The 22248-nt window shown below is 39.9% G+C and overlaps 1 protein-coding gene across 1 annotated transcript; it reads right to left on the bottom strand.

The window, feature by feature from the left end:
• Positions 1-1828: 1828 nt before the first annotated feature.
• map3k15 (mitogen-activated protein kinase kinase kinase 15) lies at positions 1829-21231 on the bottom strand. Its single transcript, XM_063873819.1, is given in 32 exon segments — positions 1829-2968; positions 3655-3731; positions 3827-3933; positions 4000-4112; positions 5291-5531; positions 5695-5800; positions 6341-6526; positions 7341-7515; positions 8534-8553; positions 8555-8712; positions 9096-9279; positions 9362-9519; positions 10907-11012; positions 11120-11250; positions 11562-11689; positions 12350-12483; positions 12575-12662; positions 12810-12905; positions 13014-13063; positions 13726-13833; positions 13924-14074; positions 14561-14720; positions 14888-15000; positions 15088-15136; positions 15139-15257; positions 15835-15941; positions 16032-16200; positions 16872-17065; positions 18434-18514; positions 18865-18888; positions 19126-19265; positions 20494-21231. Coding segments are annotated over 32 exon segments (4083 nt in total). The 5' UTR covers positions 20810-21231; the 3' UTR covers positions 1829-2874.
• Positions 21232-22248: the final 1017 nt, after the last annotated feature.

The following is a 22248-nucleotide window of genomic DNA, read 5'->3' as shown; positions in this document are numbered from 1 at the left end:
TTATTATTTTATTCTCTATGCTTTTTAATGGCTGTTTTTAAATGCCATTTGTTTATGTGTTTGCGCCGCACTATTTCTTAATGCTCTTAATGTCTATCTTTTGTAAAGCACTTTGAATTGCCTTGTGTTGAAAGGTGCTATATAAATGAACTTGCCTTGCCTGTCTTGCCTTTTGAGACCAGATCAAAAGCTGTCGTAAGCACAGCCTTAAAACATGCAGTAGGTGTTTAAAAACTTCCGCAGTCGTCATTCAGGTGAACCTTTTGTAATGTCACAATAAAAATCACTTATAACACCTCGATTACTTCATCTGGACTAGATATACGTATACTTGAAATATGTTTGACGCACAAACCTAATGACAAAGGAGAAAGTGGAGACAAGAGGAATTCAAAAGCATTGTAGTAAATTCATTGAGAAGTGTATTCGTAATTGTATGGCTTTAGGCAGTATTAACTGATGAATGCAAACGTATTGTCAACTGTAGAGCAGGTTTTAACAAGGTGCTTTCCCTATGTTGGTCCTGTTCAGCCTTCATGTACCTACGTAAATGTCACGCGTGGTGATGATGAAATACAATTGCACCAGTATCTGCAGAAAGTGACAAGTTAATTGTAAAATGAAGTCGAGAGTAGCTAAACAAAGGAACAGGATAAAAAAAAAAAAGCTCTGATATTTATTTGCTTTCCTTGTTCATTTGGAATGGCGAAGTAAACCTGTCGGTTAAAGTGAGCATGCTAAACTGTCACTTAATATTTCAGGAATAATCAATGCATTTCATCGTCAAGTTTCTAGGTGGAGATTTGGAGCAATGGGATAGCATTTGGCTCAAAATATTACATTGTATAAACTTTAGAATAATAGCTTATCTTTCCTTAACGTTGCTGTAATGCTTCAGGCTAATGAGCTACAAGAATTCATTTAAGGTCAGAATATGTTAACTTATACTCAAGAATACTCTTTAGCATTTGATTTGAATTTCTATTTTGAGTCCTGCATAACAAACTAAATTAAAAATGTATATATATATATATATATATATATATATATATATATATATATATATATATATATATATGTTACCTGTTTCATAAGCGTTAAAGGCGCGTAACATGCACATCAGACTTTAGTAACACGACTTGCTTTTCAGAGGATGGATCGCAATGACGGTGGAAGCAGTCTTTGGTCAATAGGTGGTGCTCTGGGTGCTATTACAATTATGTTATTTCCTGTACAGATTATACAATATTATAAAATAAAATATGAATATATTTAAAACAAGGATTAGAACAAGGATACATTTGACTCAGTGTTGTGTCAAGTAGCCTACCCGTTATGGTTCAAAGAAAACTATTAGAAAATAATACAGCTTCCGGCTTCCCGACTGGCTCCCTTCTCCTGGCAAATATCTTAAACCTTAATAAATAAAATGGACATATGACCGACAATAACAATTTAACATAAATAAAACAAGGATACATTTGATTAATTGTTGTGTAAAGTACCCGTTATGGCTAAAAACATGGAAAAAAGTCCAGACGTGGAGGAGACACGAAACATTCTTCCAATTGAAATGCATTACTTTGAAAATCGTGGTGTCTGACGAAACAAACGATTCAATAGATTCAATTACATGACCAAGTCACAAACTTCCGTGAGACTGGGTTGTAGGAGGTGTTGTTGGCACACAGGCAGATGAGGTAATGTAATCCATTTGGGTTTACAGAAGAACAATAGGCAGGTAAAAGGATACCAGAGAAATATACGTGACGCACATTGGCAGTATTTCTGGCACTAAGAGTTAACATCAAAACAAAGTGGGCAAGTATTTGTATTTCTTTCAGGTTTATTGTAGTTTTAAGGTATTCATTGAAATACACAAGCACATACACATTAGAGCTGGAATAAAAAACATTTAAATAGGGGTACTCAGAAAGAAGAACATTAAATAGGGTTTTACAGAAGAGGAAAAGCAGATAGAATTAGCATGTTTATTCCATCTTTGCACAGTATTGGAACAATTATCCACTGAAACATTAAAGTATTCCACCTAAAACTAGAATATTTTGAGCCCTTATTCTTGTTTTACATAATGATTCCGTACTGACAGATCATTCTGAAGGCAGGAAAAGAAGCAAATGGTTTTATCTGGATTGAATTTGCGTACATGTTGTATCATTGATGATTATGTGACCTTAGAGATGTGGTTGTTAAAATTCTAAGTGTGTGGTTCTTACCAGACAACACTGGCTGTAATTGGAATCATTATTTAAAACAGAATGTGTGTGAATCCAGTCCTGCAGCATGATGGTTTATCTTTTGTCCAACTGTATGCCTAGACGAAGGCTAGAGCTGTTATGACGCATAGAAGAACAAGAGAAGCCAACAGAAATCGGGAGGGGTGAGACTGAAACAAAGTGACATGTTGAATTGGGTTTCTGTATCGAGACTTTCATTGGATCACACTGAATATATTATGCCACATAAGCAGCTTAAAAGGTTTTTATGGGCATTCTGATTCTCTGTGAAGAATCTGAACTCAAAACTTTAATAGTCAACTGTGGGGCGCTATGATGCATTTTCTTCTCAAAATTCTCAAGCACAAACACATTGTGGCACAGATACATATTTAAGTGCTTGTACAGATACATAGAGTACTGCAGGCACTAAAGCGCTTTGGTCTGGTCAAGTCTGTGACTATAGAGATGTACAGACAAACTAAGATTCAGTTCATACGACCTACAGACTACAACATGATAAGGCATTGGGGAAAGAGAAAGAAAGAAAGGACAGAATGCAAGCCGGACTGGTAGTGTGCTGATGTGTGCCTGTTTCTGCCAAACAGTTCTCGATAGTTGTAGTCTGTGTATCCCATCATGCGTCATCCTCCGAGCGTTCGTCGCCCCTCAGCCTCTCTCGCTCCCTATGCCGCTGGATGGCCCGCCAGATGCGGCAGAGGATTCCACCTCTAGAGAAAGATGGTTTGTTGATAGTGATAGATTATTATACAATGCTGTGTATGTTGTCTTTCAGATCAGGAACAACCTAGTTAGAGTTACTCTTGGTTCGCAGATTCAAACTCCTAATTTTACATCGATTTTCTTCAGTGATTTTATAGTTACATGTTTTGATGAAAATGGCAATGAGGCCGAATCTCAGATATAAGATATCAACAATTTAATACTTCTTGATGTCACAAACAATACAGCTTGGTTCAGTAGTCTCTTTTGTCACCTAAACATGCATTCTCACACCATGCTTGATGCATTTTGTGTTTGTTTCTTTTTTATTCTGGAAATTCTGGAAAGTTTTAAACCTTTGCATATTGCAGCCATCCTAAAAATGTGCGCATGTGCTACGAAAAGTAAGGTCTTATCCCTAAAGCATGAGCATTTGCATTCATATGGCTTTGTAGACTTGAGAAGATCAGCCCCAAATTCCATGTGACTGTGTAAAACTAGATTCTATATACATAATTCCCCTTTAAAGGCTTATACCTTTGATAACTTATCAGTTACAAAAAAGTGTGTCATCAAAAAAGCCTCATCAGATGCTTTTTCTTTCTTCCCACTACTTTGGAGTAAGAATCGGCTGCCAAGAATAGCTTGATTTGATGTTCCTTTCTTTCAAATTTGTTGTGACGGCAGTAGCTACCGTAGACGTAGACAGTGGAGGTCCTCTTTGGAAACGTCATTGAGAATGTCGGTCAGTGTGTATTCTTCCAGCACAAACTGCAACACATACACCATCACGTTACAAACCACACTAAACATCATGTACTGTCGCTGCTGCTCAGAGAAACATGTTCAAGAGTCAACTGATCAACCTTATCTATGGTGTCGGCGTCTGCCCCCTGCTCTTTCAGCCAATCAGTGAGCTCCTTGTCCGGCTCGTGGTCCGCTGGGATGTGGAATATGGAGGGAGGTGAAATGTCTGTAGCAAAACAGAGAGTTAGAGAGGAAGAAAACCAACAGGAGGATCATATATCAATGTTTTTACCTGGTGGTCTGTGTCGGACTCTGACCATCTCCAGGTCGTGTGCTCTCTGCTGCAGTGTGGCCTTCAGGACCTGCTGGTACTCCTTCTCCTTCTGCAGCAGCTCATCCAGCAGCCTGCAGCAACAGAGACATCTATTATGATAGACAGTAGATTTCAGAGGCAGTATGTAGGGCTGCGATACATAAAATAACTGTCCAAAAGAGAGAAAGAAGAATACTGTAGTACTAGAGAAAGTAAATTACATGACGAGGCCCTGTACGTAAAAACAAGCTAATCCAATGAAACAACACAACTGGCCATAAAAATAATATCTACACATGTTTAAAAGCCAAACAAATATTCCACATTTTAGAGGATGTGACTAAGTAGAGCTCCATGCCCCTTGATTGTCAGGGTCAAAGAGTCTGAATAAAAATTACAAACTGCTGCAACCAGGAAATAATAACTGAGCATTTTGCAATAGACACAGGCTAGGCACCATGAGGTATGTTAAAACAAAATAACATTAGATAGACATCTAAATGTTTTTATCGAAGCAGGAACATCCTTCATGGGAACTGCAAACAGGAAATATCAACGGTACTTTTGGATCTTGATCATGGATGGGAGTTTTAAGTAATCATGCATTTCAAATAAAAAAATATGAATAACATTTCTTAATGTAAAACAATCTCTATGAGCCTTATTTTTGTATTGCATCATTGTTTTTTCATGGCACCACACTTTTATGCAGCAGTCTTTGCCAATGTTGTTCAAAAATATCAAATGGAACTACAGTCAGGCTTAAAAAATCAATGTAACCGTAAAATAACGTGTGTTTTTTCCCATTAATGGTAAAGGTCAGGATTGTTTTTACAAAACCAAACAGCAAGGCCGGCAAGGGACAAAGCAAGGTGTCATCATCACTCTCTGGGATCTGGTGCCAAACCAGGCGGCCTTGATATGCACGTTTCAGGAATGGTTGTAGGCGTCACCCAATGTTATACGGTAAGTGGGCGGTGTTGTTGTTTGCTGTTTGAAATGCATTATTGTGTAATGCATTTCAAACAGCATGCATGCAAGTGTTTTTCCTGGCGTGTTTGCGTGAGGAGAAAAATCTGTGGGTGTTCAAATATCATATATTATTATTATATCATATAATATATTGGCTGATATAATAATATAACAGCCAAGAAAAATAAACTGCACCATATCACTTTATTTACCTTGTTTTGATTGTGTAAACTTGTATTATTTCACCCATCTACAACATAATATATTGCCCTGTCTGTCTGTGTGTTTTTGCATGTACCGGTTGGTCTCCTGTTTGAGCCGGCCGAGCTGTGCACCCAGCTGATAATGCGAGCGCTGATGCTCCAGGGAGGGAGTGGAGTTTATAGTGCTGGCTGCGGAGTGTGTGGGGTCAGCTGTCGTCCCGTGGTCCTCAGTTTGAGAAGCTAAAACGGTAACAAACTCTGCTTCCTCTTCATCCACTTCATCTTCCTTCTCTGCTCCCTCGCACTCTGACGCTGGACCGAAGTGGGTCTGCAGCTCTGTCAAAGGCATGTGTGATACTGTAAACTCAGTTATTGTAATATTAGATCAATATAAGGTTGTTTAGTTCCTAACATGCAGATAGAAGACAGAAAGTTATGAGATGTAATGTTCTGCATATGTCCACTAGATGACAGCAAAGGCTCAGGCCAGGCTTCTGACCTGGTATGAGGATGGTTATTGCAGCCTGCACAGCTCGGCGGATGATGTTATCCATAGCAAACATCCAGTGGGGTTTAATGTGATGGTTCCTTAAGACTTTGTTAACCTGAGCACACACAAACACACAAGGATAGATCAGTATTATTCAGATTCAATTCATCCAGAATTCAACGTTCGAGTTAAATGTGAGGATGAAGGTCCCTTTTCATGATCATTTTGGATAAACTGCATCATTGAGGTTTATAGGAAGTGCTAGTTTTCTGTATTTTATAAACAGCATATTCATTTATAATAAGGATTTGCTCAAAAGCCCTGCATATTCATTTCTTCTTTATTAACGGAACAAAATGTTTCTAAACCAAGCTGATCCTAGATATTTTACTGAAATATTCCCTTTCTACAGTGAAAAGGCTGCCGTTTAACAGTGTTGTTGTTTTTTCATGTGGTGAAAAATGTATTTATGCAAGCCTTCATTCATTTCCACATGTCAAATTGGTAGTATATTTAATAGAGTTAGGGGAACATTATATTCTGAAATGAAGTTGATGGGCTTATTTCTCCTGTAAATAAAGTAAAATAGAGTTAAATGTTCACTAAAGATACTGTATCAGTGATAACTGTATGAGTGCCTGTGTGCGCTGCTGACCGAGTCCTGGAAGCCAAAGAGCACCAGTTGAATCTGGTTGATGGAGGTGGAGTCGAAGTCCAGGTCCAGCTTGAGCTTGGAGATGGTGGCTGCCATGACACGCCTCTCCGGGGAATGGATGAAGTCTCGAAGGATGCATATGATCTGCTTTATGTGTTCCACAGACAGTTGGAGCTCCTCGCTGCCCTACAGAAATACATACACGGGACACACACTTGTTTACACCGACAAATACAATGAATTTCCATTCTTCCTGATCTCATACAATTTACAGGTCCCAATGAGAAGTATTTAAGTGTATATGGGTCAGACTTTTACATCTTTTTAGGATTACTTTTTGAAGTTGTGTTTTTATGCTGCTGTAACCTGCCTTTTCAAACTTTAATACATAAATAAAAAGTTGAAAGCATCGTGAAGGAGAATTTGCCATCGTTGAGTTTATTTGTTCCTGAGTTGGTAAAAGTGTCATCAACCTTATTTAGTTTTATTAAATAGCACCTTTTCTATTTTCTTATTTTTGGACTGCTGTGATAGAGAATACTATTGGTCTACAATGCAGAATTAAATACTCCCTCACACTTACTTCATCATTTGTAATGAAATATATTTTACAAAATGTCCATACCACATCCTTTATCAGGTTATTTAAATATCCAAATAACCGGAACATTGATAATAAACTCTGACTGCGTTATGAAGAAACGAAGCGTGCGGGAGTCTTTTGTTCTGCGTTTCTTTGACTTTCAATAGCTGTATAGTAACTACACGTTTTCCAATAGATCATCAACACAAGATGAAAAAATATATAAAATACCACAACATTTCCCATGTTCCCTTGAAAGAGAACTGTAGAGCCGTTTTTATTCTCATAAAACTTCCTTTTTGTTGGACTTTGTTGCTTTCATTTTGTCATTGCACATCCAATGTACTCATTTCATTTTAGGAATCTGGCCCCTGGTGTTGGTATGCGTTGACCTTTGTCTCAGACACAGAAACACACCTGCATGTGGTTCTCCCTGAGGTTGGAGATTACTTTTGCCTGGTCGTCATTGAGGACCTTGAACAGAATGGACCGTCTCTCGCTGTCCTTCTTGAGCAGGAACAGACCGCTGTCCCTGTCCTCAGGGGAAGGGGGGGCACTGCGATCCTCTGAGACAGAACCTTCATCTGGGACACTACAACCCACACACACACACACACACACACACACTCACTCTCTTATCTCACTGCAATATAATATTACATGTAAAAAGTGTTTACAACAGTGTGACAAGCTGTCCGGTTTATTTACAGATACAATCCTCTCCTGGCTACTATGTGTGCCCAAGAAAGTGCAGAAGCAGCATGACTCAGCGCGGCAGGTTGTGCACCTACGTTCACACACACACATATGTCTGTGCACGTGCAGAAGCGTGTGTGATGGAGCCTGTGTGCTCAGCTGCCAGTTGTAAAATGACCAGACCTCATTATATCAGTGCTGTAAAAGGCAGCAGAGCACACTGTGGGCACGATGAGGCCACCTGCCACCAAAACCCACACAGATACACACTAATGCACATTCATTCACATCTTCTCACATGACCTGTACTGTCTGGCAGGATCTTATATACAGTAACATAGTTCAAATATTGTAAATATTGTTAAGAGTATATATTATTTTTGCCGAAAGATAAGCAAAACTGTCAAAAGAAGGCTATTCGAAGGCCAAAATGGAAGAGCCAGTGAAGCTAATTATTTATGCACATTCAGAAAAAAAGAAGCTGGCACAACAAAGATCCAAGATATTTAAGAAACTTAAGCCCAACTATGGATGCTTGGATTTGTTGTGAACTCTATTAGGGGCGGCAGTGGCTCAGTCAGTAGGGACTTGGTCTTGGGACCGAAAGGTCGCCGGTTCATGTCCCGATCGGACCAAAAAAAAATATGGAGTGAGCTGGTAGCTGGAGAGGTGCCAGCTGGTACCTGGCTGCGTCTCTGCTCTGCCACCTCTCCTCTGCATGTAGTTGTGTGTGCATGTATTTCCTCTGTGTTTGTGCATGTATATCCTCTGTGTGTCTAATGTGTGTCAACACAACAGAGTAGAGAAAGCAATTTCCCTGTATTTTCCCTGTATTAATAAAAGTATGTCTTCTTCTTCTTCTTCTAATTTGACCCTACACACAACCATGGTTAAATACAAACACAAATACGTACCTTAAGTAGTTGGAGTTAGGTTGGTTTGAGCAGGTTCTCAGAGCCAGAGCTCTTCTTCTTATCAAAGAAAACATCATGCTTTGAGTCGCAGTCAGGGCTCACGGAACCATGTTCGCTGCTGCTGCTCCCGGTGGCCTCGCACTGCAACTGCACCGGCAGTGAGACGTTGTGGATGTAGTCTGCAGGGAAGTCAATTAAGAAAAGGTTTGGGCGGATATGTCAAAATTCAAAAATTTTCTACAACAATCAAACTTCTTATTTGAACAAATCAGGTTTTGCCATAACCTTGATGAGCCAATCATCTTGTGGCGATCAAACTTTAAAATCTGTTAGTCCGATGGTGATATCCTGGTTGCTCATCTGGCAGTGCATGTGGTACATACAGTACATGGACTAAGGCTCATACAGCGGCCTGCATTCAAATCCGGAGGCCCATTGGTGCACATCACCCGCCGCCGTGTGTGTGTGTGTGTGTGTGTGTGTGTGTGTGTGTGTGTGTGTGTGTGTGTGTGTGTGTGTGTGTGTGTGTGTGTGTGTGTGTGTGTGTGTGTGTGTGTCTAACCTAATGGTTTGAAAGCGATCTTGCTCTTCTTGCCCTTTGCGTTGTGTCTGACAAAAGTTTCTCTGAGCAGGTCCGAGGTGATGGCTCTTTTATTAGGGTCAGGCTCAAAGCAGCGCAAAATAAACGACTTGGCCTCCAGTGACAAGGACTCAGGAATCTCTGGGTGGATCTTAAACATGCCAACCTGTAACATAAAACCACAGCCACAGTTACATCATGACCTGAAACTAATAAAGACAACCTCATTATGCAATGTCAACTCCTACCTTAAACATGGCCGCCTGTGGTTCTCCCAGCTCATGAAAGGGCGGTTTCCCAGTGGCCATTTCTATTATGGTGCATCCAAGAGACCAGATATCAGCCGGGGCCCCATACCCTCGAGGGCCCTTATCAATGATTTCTGGAGCCATGTACTGCAAAGTACCTGCAGAAAGAGAGGCAGATGGTAGCATATTTTACCGGCGTAGTTTTCATTATGATTTTACTTCTGATGGCATGCATGTATTCATTCCATCCGATAGCTGCAATAATACAAAACAACAGGAAAACATCTGCCTGTTCTTCCCAATGATCAATAACAGTGAACGGATGGTGATTAAAGTAAGGTAAAAATAAACAGCATCAAACTAAGCCTGTTTAATGTTGCCTGCCTTTATAAAGTGTGTTTTTTATAAGTGTGTGGTCGCGTTGTAGTCACTTTGCTCAGCGATACTGCTTGTTACAACTTGTATTCGCTGTACTCGCCATGAACTGTTATTGCTCAGATTAATCTAGCCCCCCTCCGAAATAAGGGAAACGTATTTGGTTCTTGCATCTTGCCGGGCAGCCGAGTGGGGCCAGAAAGATTAAAGCCGCTTAGAGCCAGCGCCGCTGCGGTGGAAACACGAAAAACCAGGTCTTTATCGGCTCCAGATCCAGCTCGGTGGAAAAGCGGCAAGAGAGAGCTATAAAAAGATCAAGTCTGAGGAGAGACAGATAAGGACACACACACACACACACACACACACACACACACACACACACACACACACACACACACACACACACACACACACACTCTGCTAATGAAAGGTAAACACTCTTCTGCCTCTGCTTGATTAGCTAATTTAATTACACACCTCGCTGGCTGCTGGAGAAGGACAGATGGCCAATGAATGTGTACGAACCGTGTACACGCACATTCGTACACACTTGTGCGTATGAGTGTTTCCATAGAGCTTGATAGTGGCTCTTGACATTTCGAGGGTCATTTGATAGTTACACTCATAGAGCTGCAACATCAAGGACTCCATTTTCTGGAGTCTACACGGAATGAATGTATTATGAGGCATGTAGCTTCTTTCACTTCAAGACATTAGCGGAGAAGTTTAGTATATGTTCTGTATTAGACAAAGCTTTATCTGCTTATATATAGTACTGTATAGTAGTATTATTTTGGTTGTCTGAGGATTTGGGCATTTTTTAAAATAAATGCATGTATTCTGTGCACCAGATGGAGGTAGGTGGTGGAGGTAACTCAGTGACTTGACTTGTGAACCGAAAGGTCGCTGGTTCAAGACTCGATTGGACCAAAAAACTGAATGTGGATTGAGGTGTGCTTAACTATGGATAGACCTCAACTGCTCCTGGGTGCCAGACCACCTGGCAACCCATTGCTCTGAAACCCCTCCAATAGTGCATGTCTATGGATCCTCTTTGTGCATGTGTGTATAATTGTGAAAGATATTGAAGAACTGAATTTCCTCTCGGGGATTCATCTTAAAAATCAGTGGGCTAAAAATACATTTCATTGTATATGAAGAAGAAGTTACCGGTGAATGTCTCAGTACAGGGGTTGACTCCTGCCAACCGCTTTGATGTACCAAAGTCTGAGATTTTCAAGACACCACTGTAGGTGTTCACCAACACATTATCACCCTATAAAAAAAACAAAAACAGCTGCTGTTTACATTCAAATCACCACCACACAAAAGCGATATTACACTGTGTGATATGACGGTTTCGTTCGACGTGCTTCCTTATACCTTAATATCTCGGTGGACGATCTGGTTCTCGTGCAGGTATCGGAGACCCTCCAGGATCTGTCTAGTGTAGAAGATTATAGTCGCCTCCTTCAGTGGACCCCATTTAGACCGCAGCAAGGCAGACAGGCTTCCTGGAGAAAGGAAGAGAAGGAGTGTCCAAAACCTATCATGAGATGGGAAGATGACCAAGCAGTTAGAGAGACCGCTCAGTAACCGAGGTCACAAGCATTCGTCTCTGAAATGTTAATCAGTCCATCATTAACCAAGAATATCTGCCTACCTGCATTGGATAAAGTTATTCTTTAAAAAAGTTTTTGCTTCTCTATTTGGGATCACCTATATCTATGGTTACAGTTTTTAGGGATTGATGGTTTTCATACCAAAAACGACTAGTTAACACGACTGTGTAATTGTTTACCACCTCTCTCTCACACAGACATACCTCCAGGCACTTGCTCCATGAAGATCTTGATGTACCCATTTTCAGAAACGGAGCCCAAATACTGAACAATGTTCCTATGTTTCAGGTATTTGTGAAGGGCAATCTCTTCATGAAGGGGCTGGGAGTACCTAGTTCACAGAGAGAGAGATTGCTTACTTTTGTGACATTAAAAACTCTTTAGCAACTTCGAACTCAGCATCAATTATAGTCGATTGTAACAGGTCGAGAATATGCTTCACAGCTGGTAGGAGGGGCATCAATGACCGCTAGGGGGGCCCCTTTAGCGCCGGCACTGACTCCACTTCTGCTTCATTCTTTCGCTAAAGACTTTGAAGACAGCTGCATTTTTGAGATGCGTAAATACTACGCTTCCTATGTTTTTGTGTGGACTACGTTCACACCAGCGATGAACTGCTCCAGAGTTCATGAGCAAGCGGTCCGAGACCACCTCTTATCCAGAGTCCGGTTGTTTGGTTCACATCAGAGGTCTCGTGCTGCGTTCACACCGACCCAACGAACCGCACCAAGGGGCTTGAACGCTCCAGGGTTCGATTCAACCGTACTAAACAAGGCTGGTGTGAACGCAACCTCAGGTTACCTTTGGGTTTAAATCAATGTAAAAAGTAAAAAATCCTATAACTCAGTTGAACCCTCACCCAAAAACAAGAATTATTTGATGATAACTTAGCAACGGTAAACAGGCAACACAGTAATTAAGGGGGCGGGGCATATCAAACATTTGAGCAGGGTCTCTACAGTTCATCAGCTTTCTACACAAACCCACCTACCTGCTGTCTCTCTCAGGGATCTCTTTGATGGCGATTCGGACCTGGTTGCTGACGTCTCTCCCAGCATACACCACTCCATAGGTGCCACGCCCCAACACCACCCTGTCCCCTGTCTCATCGGTGTCATATTCATACTGTAACACATGCATTCACACCACAATCAGTAATCATAAACTATAAAACTAAACATTAAGATATTTACTGTATAATATTAGCTATTTCCACCTCCAGTGTGTCTCCGTCTCCTTCCCCCTCCAGCTCCGCCGCATTCCCTGTACCATCTGATATCATCTCTTTCACCATGGAGCAGAACCTTAAACACAGCAATAAATATTTTTATTTACAAGTCATAGTCATCACGTCATGTTGCAATACCATTGCACACACATACTTTCCGTACACAAACACAGACAAACACACACACACCTACACAGACACATCTAGAGGTGTGTGTCCTCACCGACCGCACTGCTCCTCAGTAGAGAAGTAGATCTGGAAGTCGTCTGAATTATCATGGACGTAGAGGAAGCAGCAGCGCTCATCAAACTTACTGATGCTGCCGACAGAAGAGTTAGAGAAAATCCAAATGAACATTGACTATTTGTGTTTCAGCATGTATAATAGAACTTTTGAAGTGTATTCACCTCCAACTTAACATTCATACCTTATGCCTTTAATGGACATTGCAGTGAACGTCCACTCATGGATCCCCTTCTGTAATCAAGGTCAACAAGGTTTTAAACTATCACATTTTCCACCTCAGAATAACTCAAAGTCCAATTTTAAAATTGGATGAGGAGCAGATGGAGAAAGCATCCTGTGTGATGTCCCTTCTTGAAATGAGTAGCCTTGACTCATGTAGTGCAAATGTTAACATCTTTTTTTTTACTTTTTCTTAAATGCTATTTTATTTTTATTGTAATTACATTGCCTTGTTTTTATGCTGCTGAAATGAAAAAATAAAGTAATTATCTCTATCTATTCTATCGATGGAAATTAATCCAGATTTTCATTCTGTTAAAGTATGCAAATATCCCAATGTTAATTTATTCAGATTAAACAGTTGGGGAGGGATGAAACAAGAAGAAAAAGGACACAGCCATATAATGTTATTAACGGCAAACCAGTTAAATAATACTTGCTTGACATTCAAGTCATCATGATTTATTGATTTTATTTGAATCATATTATTGCACCTGGCCTATTTAACTTTCCACCTCAACCAAGCAAATAACGTTGTGATATTGTTGTGTGCTCATATTGAAAATGAGCCTGGTAACTGGTGTATGCACTTAGTGACAGTTAATTGCCAATGATACAATGCAAATGAATGTTTCTTTAAAGAGAAAACGGAGTGGTTAGGAAGGGGATGGTACCGTTTCAGCAGGAGAAACATGCCAGATAGAGACATTTTTCTCTTCTGCCTCATTGTTGATGGACACATAGGAAGGCTGGTAAACCTTAGTTGGCTCTAGAATCAACACCTGCACAAAAAAAGTATGACAGACAGGTTATCATGAGTCTCCGAATTTCTGATCGAGCATGTTTAGGTGGTTGCATATATTGGGTATTACTGGAAACCGCAGTCGATTGGTGGTGCCCTGCGTTGCCTCCACTATGATGTCCATCCAGAAGTTGAGTCTTTCTCGCTGAGGAGAGTGTTCCACTGTCTGCTTCTTAAACCTCTGGATCAGCTGCAGGTTCTGCACCACAGAGCGCAAATACCTGGAAGAAAAAAACACATTATAATAACTGTAATCACTATCTCCATCACAATTGGACTATCAACAGAGACACAAGGGATTCATTGCCCTGTAAATATAAGGAAGTAGGAAAAAAAAAAATCTGAGAAATCTGAGTCAAAATTGTGGATTTCTTTAATTAGGGATGTACAGTATACAGATAACTAGATACAGCTTGGGAAGTTCATTTTACAACTTTTATGACCTTGTGTTTTATAAAAAGGCTATTTAAGTGTCCGTTACTGGTAATTATAACCACAATTTTAAAACAAATGATGCACTGATTTTCCCAAAAGTAAGTCAATGGATTTTTTTTTTTTTCATAGTCTATGATTAGACCAGCAAGCATATAAAAGCCTTTTTTTTTTGTCCTTCTGTAGTCACCTTGAAAACAAACTTGTAATGTTATGCTATCGTAACAGTACTGAAAACATCAAATATTCTTCCTTATGAATTTGAATGTTTTTACCAGAGAGGCGGCTTGAGTTTGAAGAGCTTCTCTGCGGCCTGAGTAGCTTTAGGGATGTCGCTAGCTAGCATGCTAACAGTGAAGAACTGGCCCACGTCCCAGTAGTTATTCATTTTCTCCAGGGAACCTTTCCTACCCAGCAGACTGTTCAGTCGCACACCTAAAGACATTAGATTATCAGTGTGAAAACATCAAAATATATATATATATATAATTTCATTGACATTTAATTTGAATGCAATATTTAGTGTACTGTTTTACATGTTTATACAATGAAAAGCATTGATTGGCACAAACGCAGTTTATGAAGTAAACTTATTTTCGTACCTATTTTTCTCAGTTCAATGGAGCTCTCAAACTGTTGGCCCGCGACTATGAGGAGAACAGCAAGGTTGATGCCAGAGTAGAGAGTTGGCTGCAGCTCAAAACCCTTTCTGTACCTGCACAAATGTAAATGATTAAATGCAAAAAACAATTCTGATACATGTAGAAAGGTATATCAGCATTTATAGCATGTGTGTTCTCACCACTGTATAGCATTGTCCCTGTTTATAGTGTCTTTGCAGTCTGAGTCCAGAATATATCTTTGTATATCCGTCCACAGAGGCAGAACATGTCCGGTGCTGGATGTTCACACGACTCCAAAACCTGCAGCATCACTGTGAGAGCCTGCTCCCTGTCACCAGGAGTGTTCCTCCTGCACACATACAGATTTATACATTAGTTTTTCATTTCAATAAATAAAACAATTTTAAAAAATTATAATAAATTCCACCTGAGTCCAAAGCTAAAATGGCATTTACGGCTACTGCTAGCTAACATTGCTACTTCCTTTTATAGTTATAAGGGAAAAATACATTGAATTATGAAGATCTTAGTTCAATACAATTGATATTTTGCAAACAAATTGACACCTGGTACAAAAATGTAGCCACCTAGGGTGTTTTGTGTTTTAGTACAGAATCGTTTCGGATAATACCATCTGGTTTTAAAGAGCAAAGGAAGAAAATAAAAACAACCTCTTTTACACAAAAGCAATGATTGTTTCCCAAGTTTTTGACAAGAGAATGAAAGCCTTAATGTCTGCAAAATATTTAATGGGGGGAATTGAACTGAAATAGAAGCTGTGTAATTTACATAAACATAACATAAGACTAAGAATAACAAATACCAAACAAATTGTGAAAAAACTCATGGGTCCAAAGTAAAAAAATAATGATATGTATTTTGAAGGGTTAAATGTTTGAGTGAGTTTGAATGCACCCCCTGTGTACCTGTTAAGGGCAAAGGCATAGTGGAACTGGATCATGGGCTGGGTGGCCAGATCACAGGTCGGCAGCATCTCTAGAGTCTCCACCAGCTTCACCATAGCATCATAGTCCTTGAGGTTGGATAAGGTGAAATCATCACTTGCCCTTAACTTTAATATGCTTCAGGTATGTGTTGTTTCTCCAACTTGTGGATATTGTACCTGTATGTCTCTGTAAGAAAAGAGCAAGTTCATCACGATGTCCTGGGTGAGTACTTCAGTGTTGTCAATTCGGAGTTTGATGCGAGAAAGCTCCTTGGCCAGCTCCTCTCCCTGGTATTTCTCTCTGGCCTTCCTGATGTCATTTAGCAGGGTGTCCTTAAATGAAGCACTGCACAGAAAAGAATAAACAATGATGAGATGAAAGAAAATTGGGTAAAGAACAGGGATGAGGACGAGAAAAGTGCAACACAAACCAAAACGATTACAACCTGTTAAGATATTTAGAAAAGCTTTACATTCTCATGTATATGTTTTTACAAGTCTTTCTCCAAAAAATGTTATATTCAAACCACTTTATCATAATATGTGATGTGCTTTTGGTATGAGACAGCTCAAAAAATATGTATGCAAGGTGAATAACAAGAAACATGGGAAGAAAACAAAGAATGAGCTGCTGATTATGTGCAAAATGAGGGTTACGTTTAAACAATCAGGGTATTCAAAAGGGTAACTGTGTTGTATATCACTAAGAAATACAAATCCAATTAAAATAAATAATTGCACGCCATGTTGTTACTACTGGTTTCCCATTGTAAGTGTGATAGATCAGGTATTCAACAATCTTAAATGTAACTTCATGTACCCTGCAGACCTGTTCCAAGGCAACTGCTTTCTGAATAATTTTATCTTATGAATGTTTCATCTGATCAAACATCCCGTGCTCTTTGGGTTATACCACAGAGGGTCAAGAGTCTGCATGTTAGGTCCATTGAAACATATTTACCAAATAAGAGAAAATATTATTTGTATGACGGGATTTATGTTGTAAATGTGGCCCACCAGGATGTGACGTGGATGTCCTTCAGCAGGCTGGTGAAGCGGTCAGTCAGGGGGACGCAGAGCGGCCCCAGCAGGTTGTCCCAGCTGGGCTGCATGTACTCACTGGCCCTGCGCTGGGCATCACTCTCACAGCACATGTATTCATGGTTAGGAGTCACTATGTAGGGGATGAAGTAGTAGTTACCACTGGATGCCTGGAAGGAGAAAAGGGAAACATTTTGTCAAAGAGACTAGGATTCAGATTTGAGTATCACTAGGCCTAGCAAAGTAGCTTTAAATGTAACACAGGTAATTATCAGATAATAATCATGCCAGATGCTAAAGCAAGGTGTGAATGGTGTCGTCGAAAGGGAAGGGTTTTAGGGATTGGGGATTAAAGAATGACGAATGAGAAGGATCGGTAGGGGTAGAGGATGAATATACTCACGGGATTGTTTTATCATGTCAGCATAGGTTTGCTCCACTAATTAGGCTCATAAGGCTGTAAATTATCCAACACAGCAAGAACCAATGCAACACACACACACACACTGTAACATCATGGCTCTCTTTTATTTTTTATATCAGTTTTTTATGTTTTAGTTCATTTATTTTTCCAATTCTTTTGTGGCCCCTTGGTTTTTACTCCTAATTTTTATTTTGTACAGAACTATGTCTTTCTTTTCTATATTTTATTTTTAAATGCAGCCCGAGAAGAACATTATACATATCTACAGTAATAGATTTTTGTATAGTTCAATGTTAAGTGACAACAAATGTTGTCAAATATATGTTTTTTAATTGTCTTTCTTTAATTTATTTTTCAGTCTGTTGTTGATTACATGAAGACATTGCTACAGCTACTAGGTTACTTCAACATATATCACACTAAATGATAATGAAAGTTAGACATTTAGACGTTCCGGACCTTGGAGAGATTTTCTCAAACTGGACCTTGTTGAGGTTTATTTCAATACCCCTGTGTGTAACACTCTGTAGGCTATAAATGGTTGTGAAAGGGTGAATGACTTGTAGTATGTAAAGCGCTTTGAGGGGTCGAAAAGACTGGATAAAGCACTATATAAGTACCATTTTAGCATTTGTTACTGCAACAGTGGCAAAGACGCATAAGTGGCATAAAAAAGGCATGCAATAACACATAAAAAGCTAACATATTAGTATATAATCTCATGGTTTATCATTTGTTCTGTTTTGTGCTGATGATCGGGTAGCGTACAGTGGCTTTTAAAGGGTCTTCTATATCCGAAAACCTTCCAAATAATTTTAAAGTAGAGGATGCACAGCCCATTCAACATTGTAAACTTAACATTGATCTCTGCAGAACAAAACACCACAACGCATATCTAATTTAAGAAAAGATAGATAGTACCCGTCAAGCTCAAAACTAATTTTATCTTTCTATGGTTTTTATGAACCACACTCTGCTGTTAAGGCATTCAACTTGTTATTCACACATAAATCCATAGGGAGGTCAGTATTTTAAAGCCCCTCGTCCATGTTTGTTATTATTATTAGCCTGTGAGGAAATCTCCCAGCATGCCTTGGTGCAGCCTTGTACCTACTTTATTGCACAGTCCAGAGCCTCTGTATTCTGGTGGCAACTGAACCCAGGAAAAGCCTAATGCTGGAGAACGGCTGGCCTTCTTCATTCATAGATGGACACAATACATTATGTTAAAATCAACTATCAAGATGATTGTGTATTTGTGTGTATGTGTGAGGCGCAGAGAGAGAAAGAGAGATAGAAGGGGGGGATGTACACAAGCATTCCTGCATGCAGTTGTGCGTGAGGGTCAAACAGCACTAGTCACAAATATTATTCCACAAATAGCACGAGATAGTGTGTGCACATAAATCACTCTGTTAAACACACACACAGACACACGCACGCATACACACAGACACACACACAGACACACACACACACACACACACACACACACACACACACACACACACACACACACACACACACACACACCAAGAAACTTACTGTGTTTTTTTGTGCAACCATGTCCTATAAGGAGATAACACATAAAGCATGTTGTGTTTTCTTGTGTTCTGTTGATATTGATATTATAAGCTGTTTTCCCCTTGCAGCTAAACACACACATTTACCAATGAGAATGCACTCCTTCACAGACTAGCCTGTAAATGACACAGTGGATCACATTGTTTTAAGGAGCTGACAAGGATTGAACTCTACTGTAAATACATCATCAGGAGACTCTCAGAATTGAATGTATGTGAGTACCTTCAGTGATTGGGCAGTGTCCGGGTCAGTGTCGTTATACAGGATGACGTTGTTGGCCATGTCAAAGCTCTCCCTCACACCAAGATGATAAAACAAGGAGGGCTGCCGACCCACATCGCTCATGTCCACAACCGCGATGTCTGGGAGAAGGGTTAAGAGATGGGAGACCAAGAGTAAGAAAACAACGTAACCAAATTGCTCAAATCTCTCGAAGAATTTAATGAGAATACAGAACAATCAATTTATCTCACCCTCCTTCAACCACATGCACTGGGATTCAATTCCCGTTCTAAAATCCATCAGATCTTGAGTAAGACTAAAACCACACCACAAGCTTTAGAAGTGTAAGCAACTCATGGCCCTATTGGAGGTTAAAGGTAAAAACAACAAAAAGACAGAAAGCTTGCAAAATGTTGTTAAAGCTTTCTGATCTTACATGAACAACAACATGAAAAGAAAAGTACAAAATATCAAGGGGGGCAGGGAGTCTTTGTTGTTTCCTTTCTGTAGTGGAGTATTGCCTCAAGCATTCCAAATTCCTGAGTAGGTATTAAAAAAATATGAAACAAGAATGGACTAGTGTGCAGACGTGAAGAAAACTATTTCTTCTTAACTCTGGCAGCTTTCATCTGGAGGCAATACCTAGAATCTACAACAAAGGACCATACAGTGCATGAATGAAATTTCACCTGTTGACCTTTGCATAATTTGGTTTAGATACCTTTCACATATCAATTGAAACAAAAAAGAAAGGCTCGAGTAAGTCTTCAAACTATGAATTATAACATTGCGTTACTAAACAAGTATTTTGATAGCATATTAAGACATATATGCTACCCTATACTGTAGTGTTGCTCTGGGCAAAATGCTAAAGCCGGCAAGACACTTACAAAGTCTGTGCTAACATGCTAATGTTCACCATCTAAATGTAGTTTGTAAACATGCTAAAATGTACTTATTAGCTGTGGCTAGTGGGCAGGTCATTAGCTATTGGCAAATTTTTGGTCATACATTTTGTCCTAGTGGTGAAAGGGGAACCAAAGATACAATTCACACTACAATTTTCTGCTCAAAAGACGTACAGGTGGCACAATACATCCGTTGTTTCAACAGCCTTGACTATTTCAGCATTCATTTGAAAGCCAAAGTTGCTGGATTTTGAGAGTTTCACCTTTTGGAGACAAAATTATGAAAAGACCTCTCTTACAAAGAACCGATTTTCCGCCCCAGCCTGTAACCCAGCGGCTGGGTGGCACTAAACTACCCAGCACTGTGATTTATTTTCTTGCATTAAACCCCAGTTTTAACTAACAACTTTATCAATAGACTTGCAAAAAAACAAAACAATTCTATTTCTTTACCACACACCTGCATCGTAGAAACTATCGAGCACGGATGTTTCTCCAAAGTCCAGCCGGCCAAAGGTAACCGTGGTGAGTAGCGCACTCTCCGAGTCGCAGGCTCTCTGCAAACACTGCAGCGCTCCGGACTCCGGGCTGCTGGCCATCACCGACTTCAGACCGTCGTTCAGAACGTACACCACCCGCAAGGAGCGCTGCTTGGCCGGTGGACAGGGGCTGGACACATCGCCCCTCTCCCGTTCCCTTTCCCGCTCCACCGCGCTCACCCCGGCGGAGTGCTCTCCTCCCATGTCGGTGACCTGTGCGCTCTGCCCCGTGTCCATACCGAGAACCAAGGAGCTGCTTTATCTCCTTCCTTCTCCGGTTACTTTCCGCCTGTCCCTCCCGCTACTTCCTTTATTTTGTCTGTGTCCTCCGTGTCGTCCTCCTCTTGATCACTTGTTGCTAACCTGTCGAGCGCGTCTGAGTTTGTCCCCCCGCATCTCCGCCTGATTAACTCACATCATCTGCCGATTATCTCGCACCAAGAATTCCGCTTCACCTAGACTGGATCCGACTAGATCCTAGAGGGAAAGGAGGAAAAGCAGAAAAAGGGGGAGCACCAAATGCATACAAAAGTCAGCGTACTCCTTTGGCTCTGCAGTGTGGTTTCATGAGTGAGATTGTTTTTACTGTCATCAAAACCGTGCTGTCCAAAGTGTGAAATGTTATCGCGTCTCGCCGGATTTCTAAATATAAAACGGAGTGTCCTTAGGTCTCCTCTACCGCAAGCCAAGTTATTTTCACGTTCACACTAAACAGCTCATGGTTTCTACATGATTTACGTTTTTCCTCTTCAGTTATTTATCGTTATTGATCAAGTGGGGATGGAAACACAAACCATTTTTTGGTCAGGATCGTTGAACGTGTTAATGCCGGACAGTACTGACAGCCAGAATCCAATACACTCTGACAGATGGGACTCAAGGTCCACGTGTTACTGAAATGGGCTGAGTGCCATTTGTCCTTCCTTGGTAACTTCTAGAGTTGTTTAACTGCTTCCTAGAAGAACCATAGTGCTATTATTATCATATTTATGTTGGTGTACAGAATGTTTAAAGTAATTATATGTTATTTTCAAGTAAACCACCAAAATATTCCTCAAATTAATACAGCTGACATCACAATTCTGTTCCTGATATTTTGTTAGTAACTAAATAGACTGGGCAACAACAGCAGCCTCTACAATCTAATGGAAATGCATTAAATGTATTCATTAGATTGAGCAAAGGAAGTTCTGCCGACCTGCCCTGAAAAAAAATAAACAATGACTTTAATTAAATGTATTATGTCAACTATTGTTTAATATTTCAACTTAATATCATTGCTTTCACGTTACCCAATACAATAATGTGTCATCGGTTTACACAATTCATTTAATTAAGTCAACGTTTGCATTTTTTTTTGTGTATATTAGGATTTATCATGACAATCAAACACGCTACTATGATAATTATATTTGATAAGAACACATTTTTATCATCGCTTTAAATTGACAACATAATCAGATTGTGAACACATACTATCTGCTTTTAAGTTGATGTCGGGACCTGTCAACAAATATACACAAACAGTGGAGCAACACAAAGCACATATTTGGAGTTGTATTTGTTCTGTCTACATGAAAAAGTTAGGTCTGATTTACTTGACCTGTTTTTAATGTCTTACTGCCTCTTTTTTCAGTCCTTGTCTTTGTTTATTCCTCGCTAATATTCAAATCTGT

Source organism: Eleginops maclovinus, chromosome 21 (genome assembly GCF_036324505.1).
Source record: "Eleginops maclovinus isolate JMC-PN-2008 ecotype Puerto Natales chromosome 21, JC_Emac_rtc_rv5, whole genome shotgun sequence".
Lineage (NCBI taxonomy): Eukaryota > Metazoa > Chordata > Actinopteri > Perciformes > Eleginopidae > Eleginops > Eleginops maclovinus.
The sequence above is the reverse complement of the archived record's forward strand: the minus strand, read 5'-3'. Positions and strand labels throughout refer to the sequence as shown.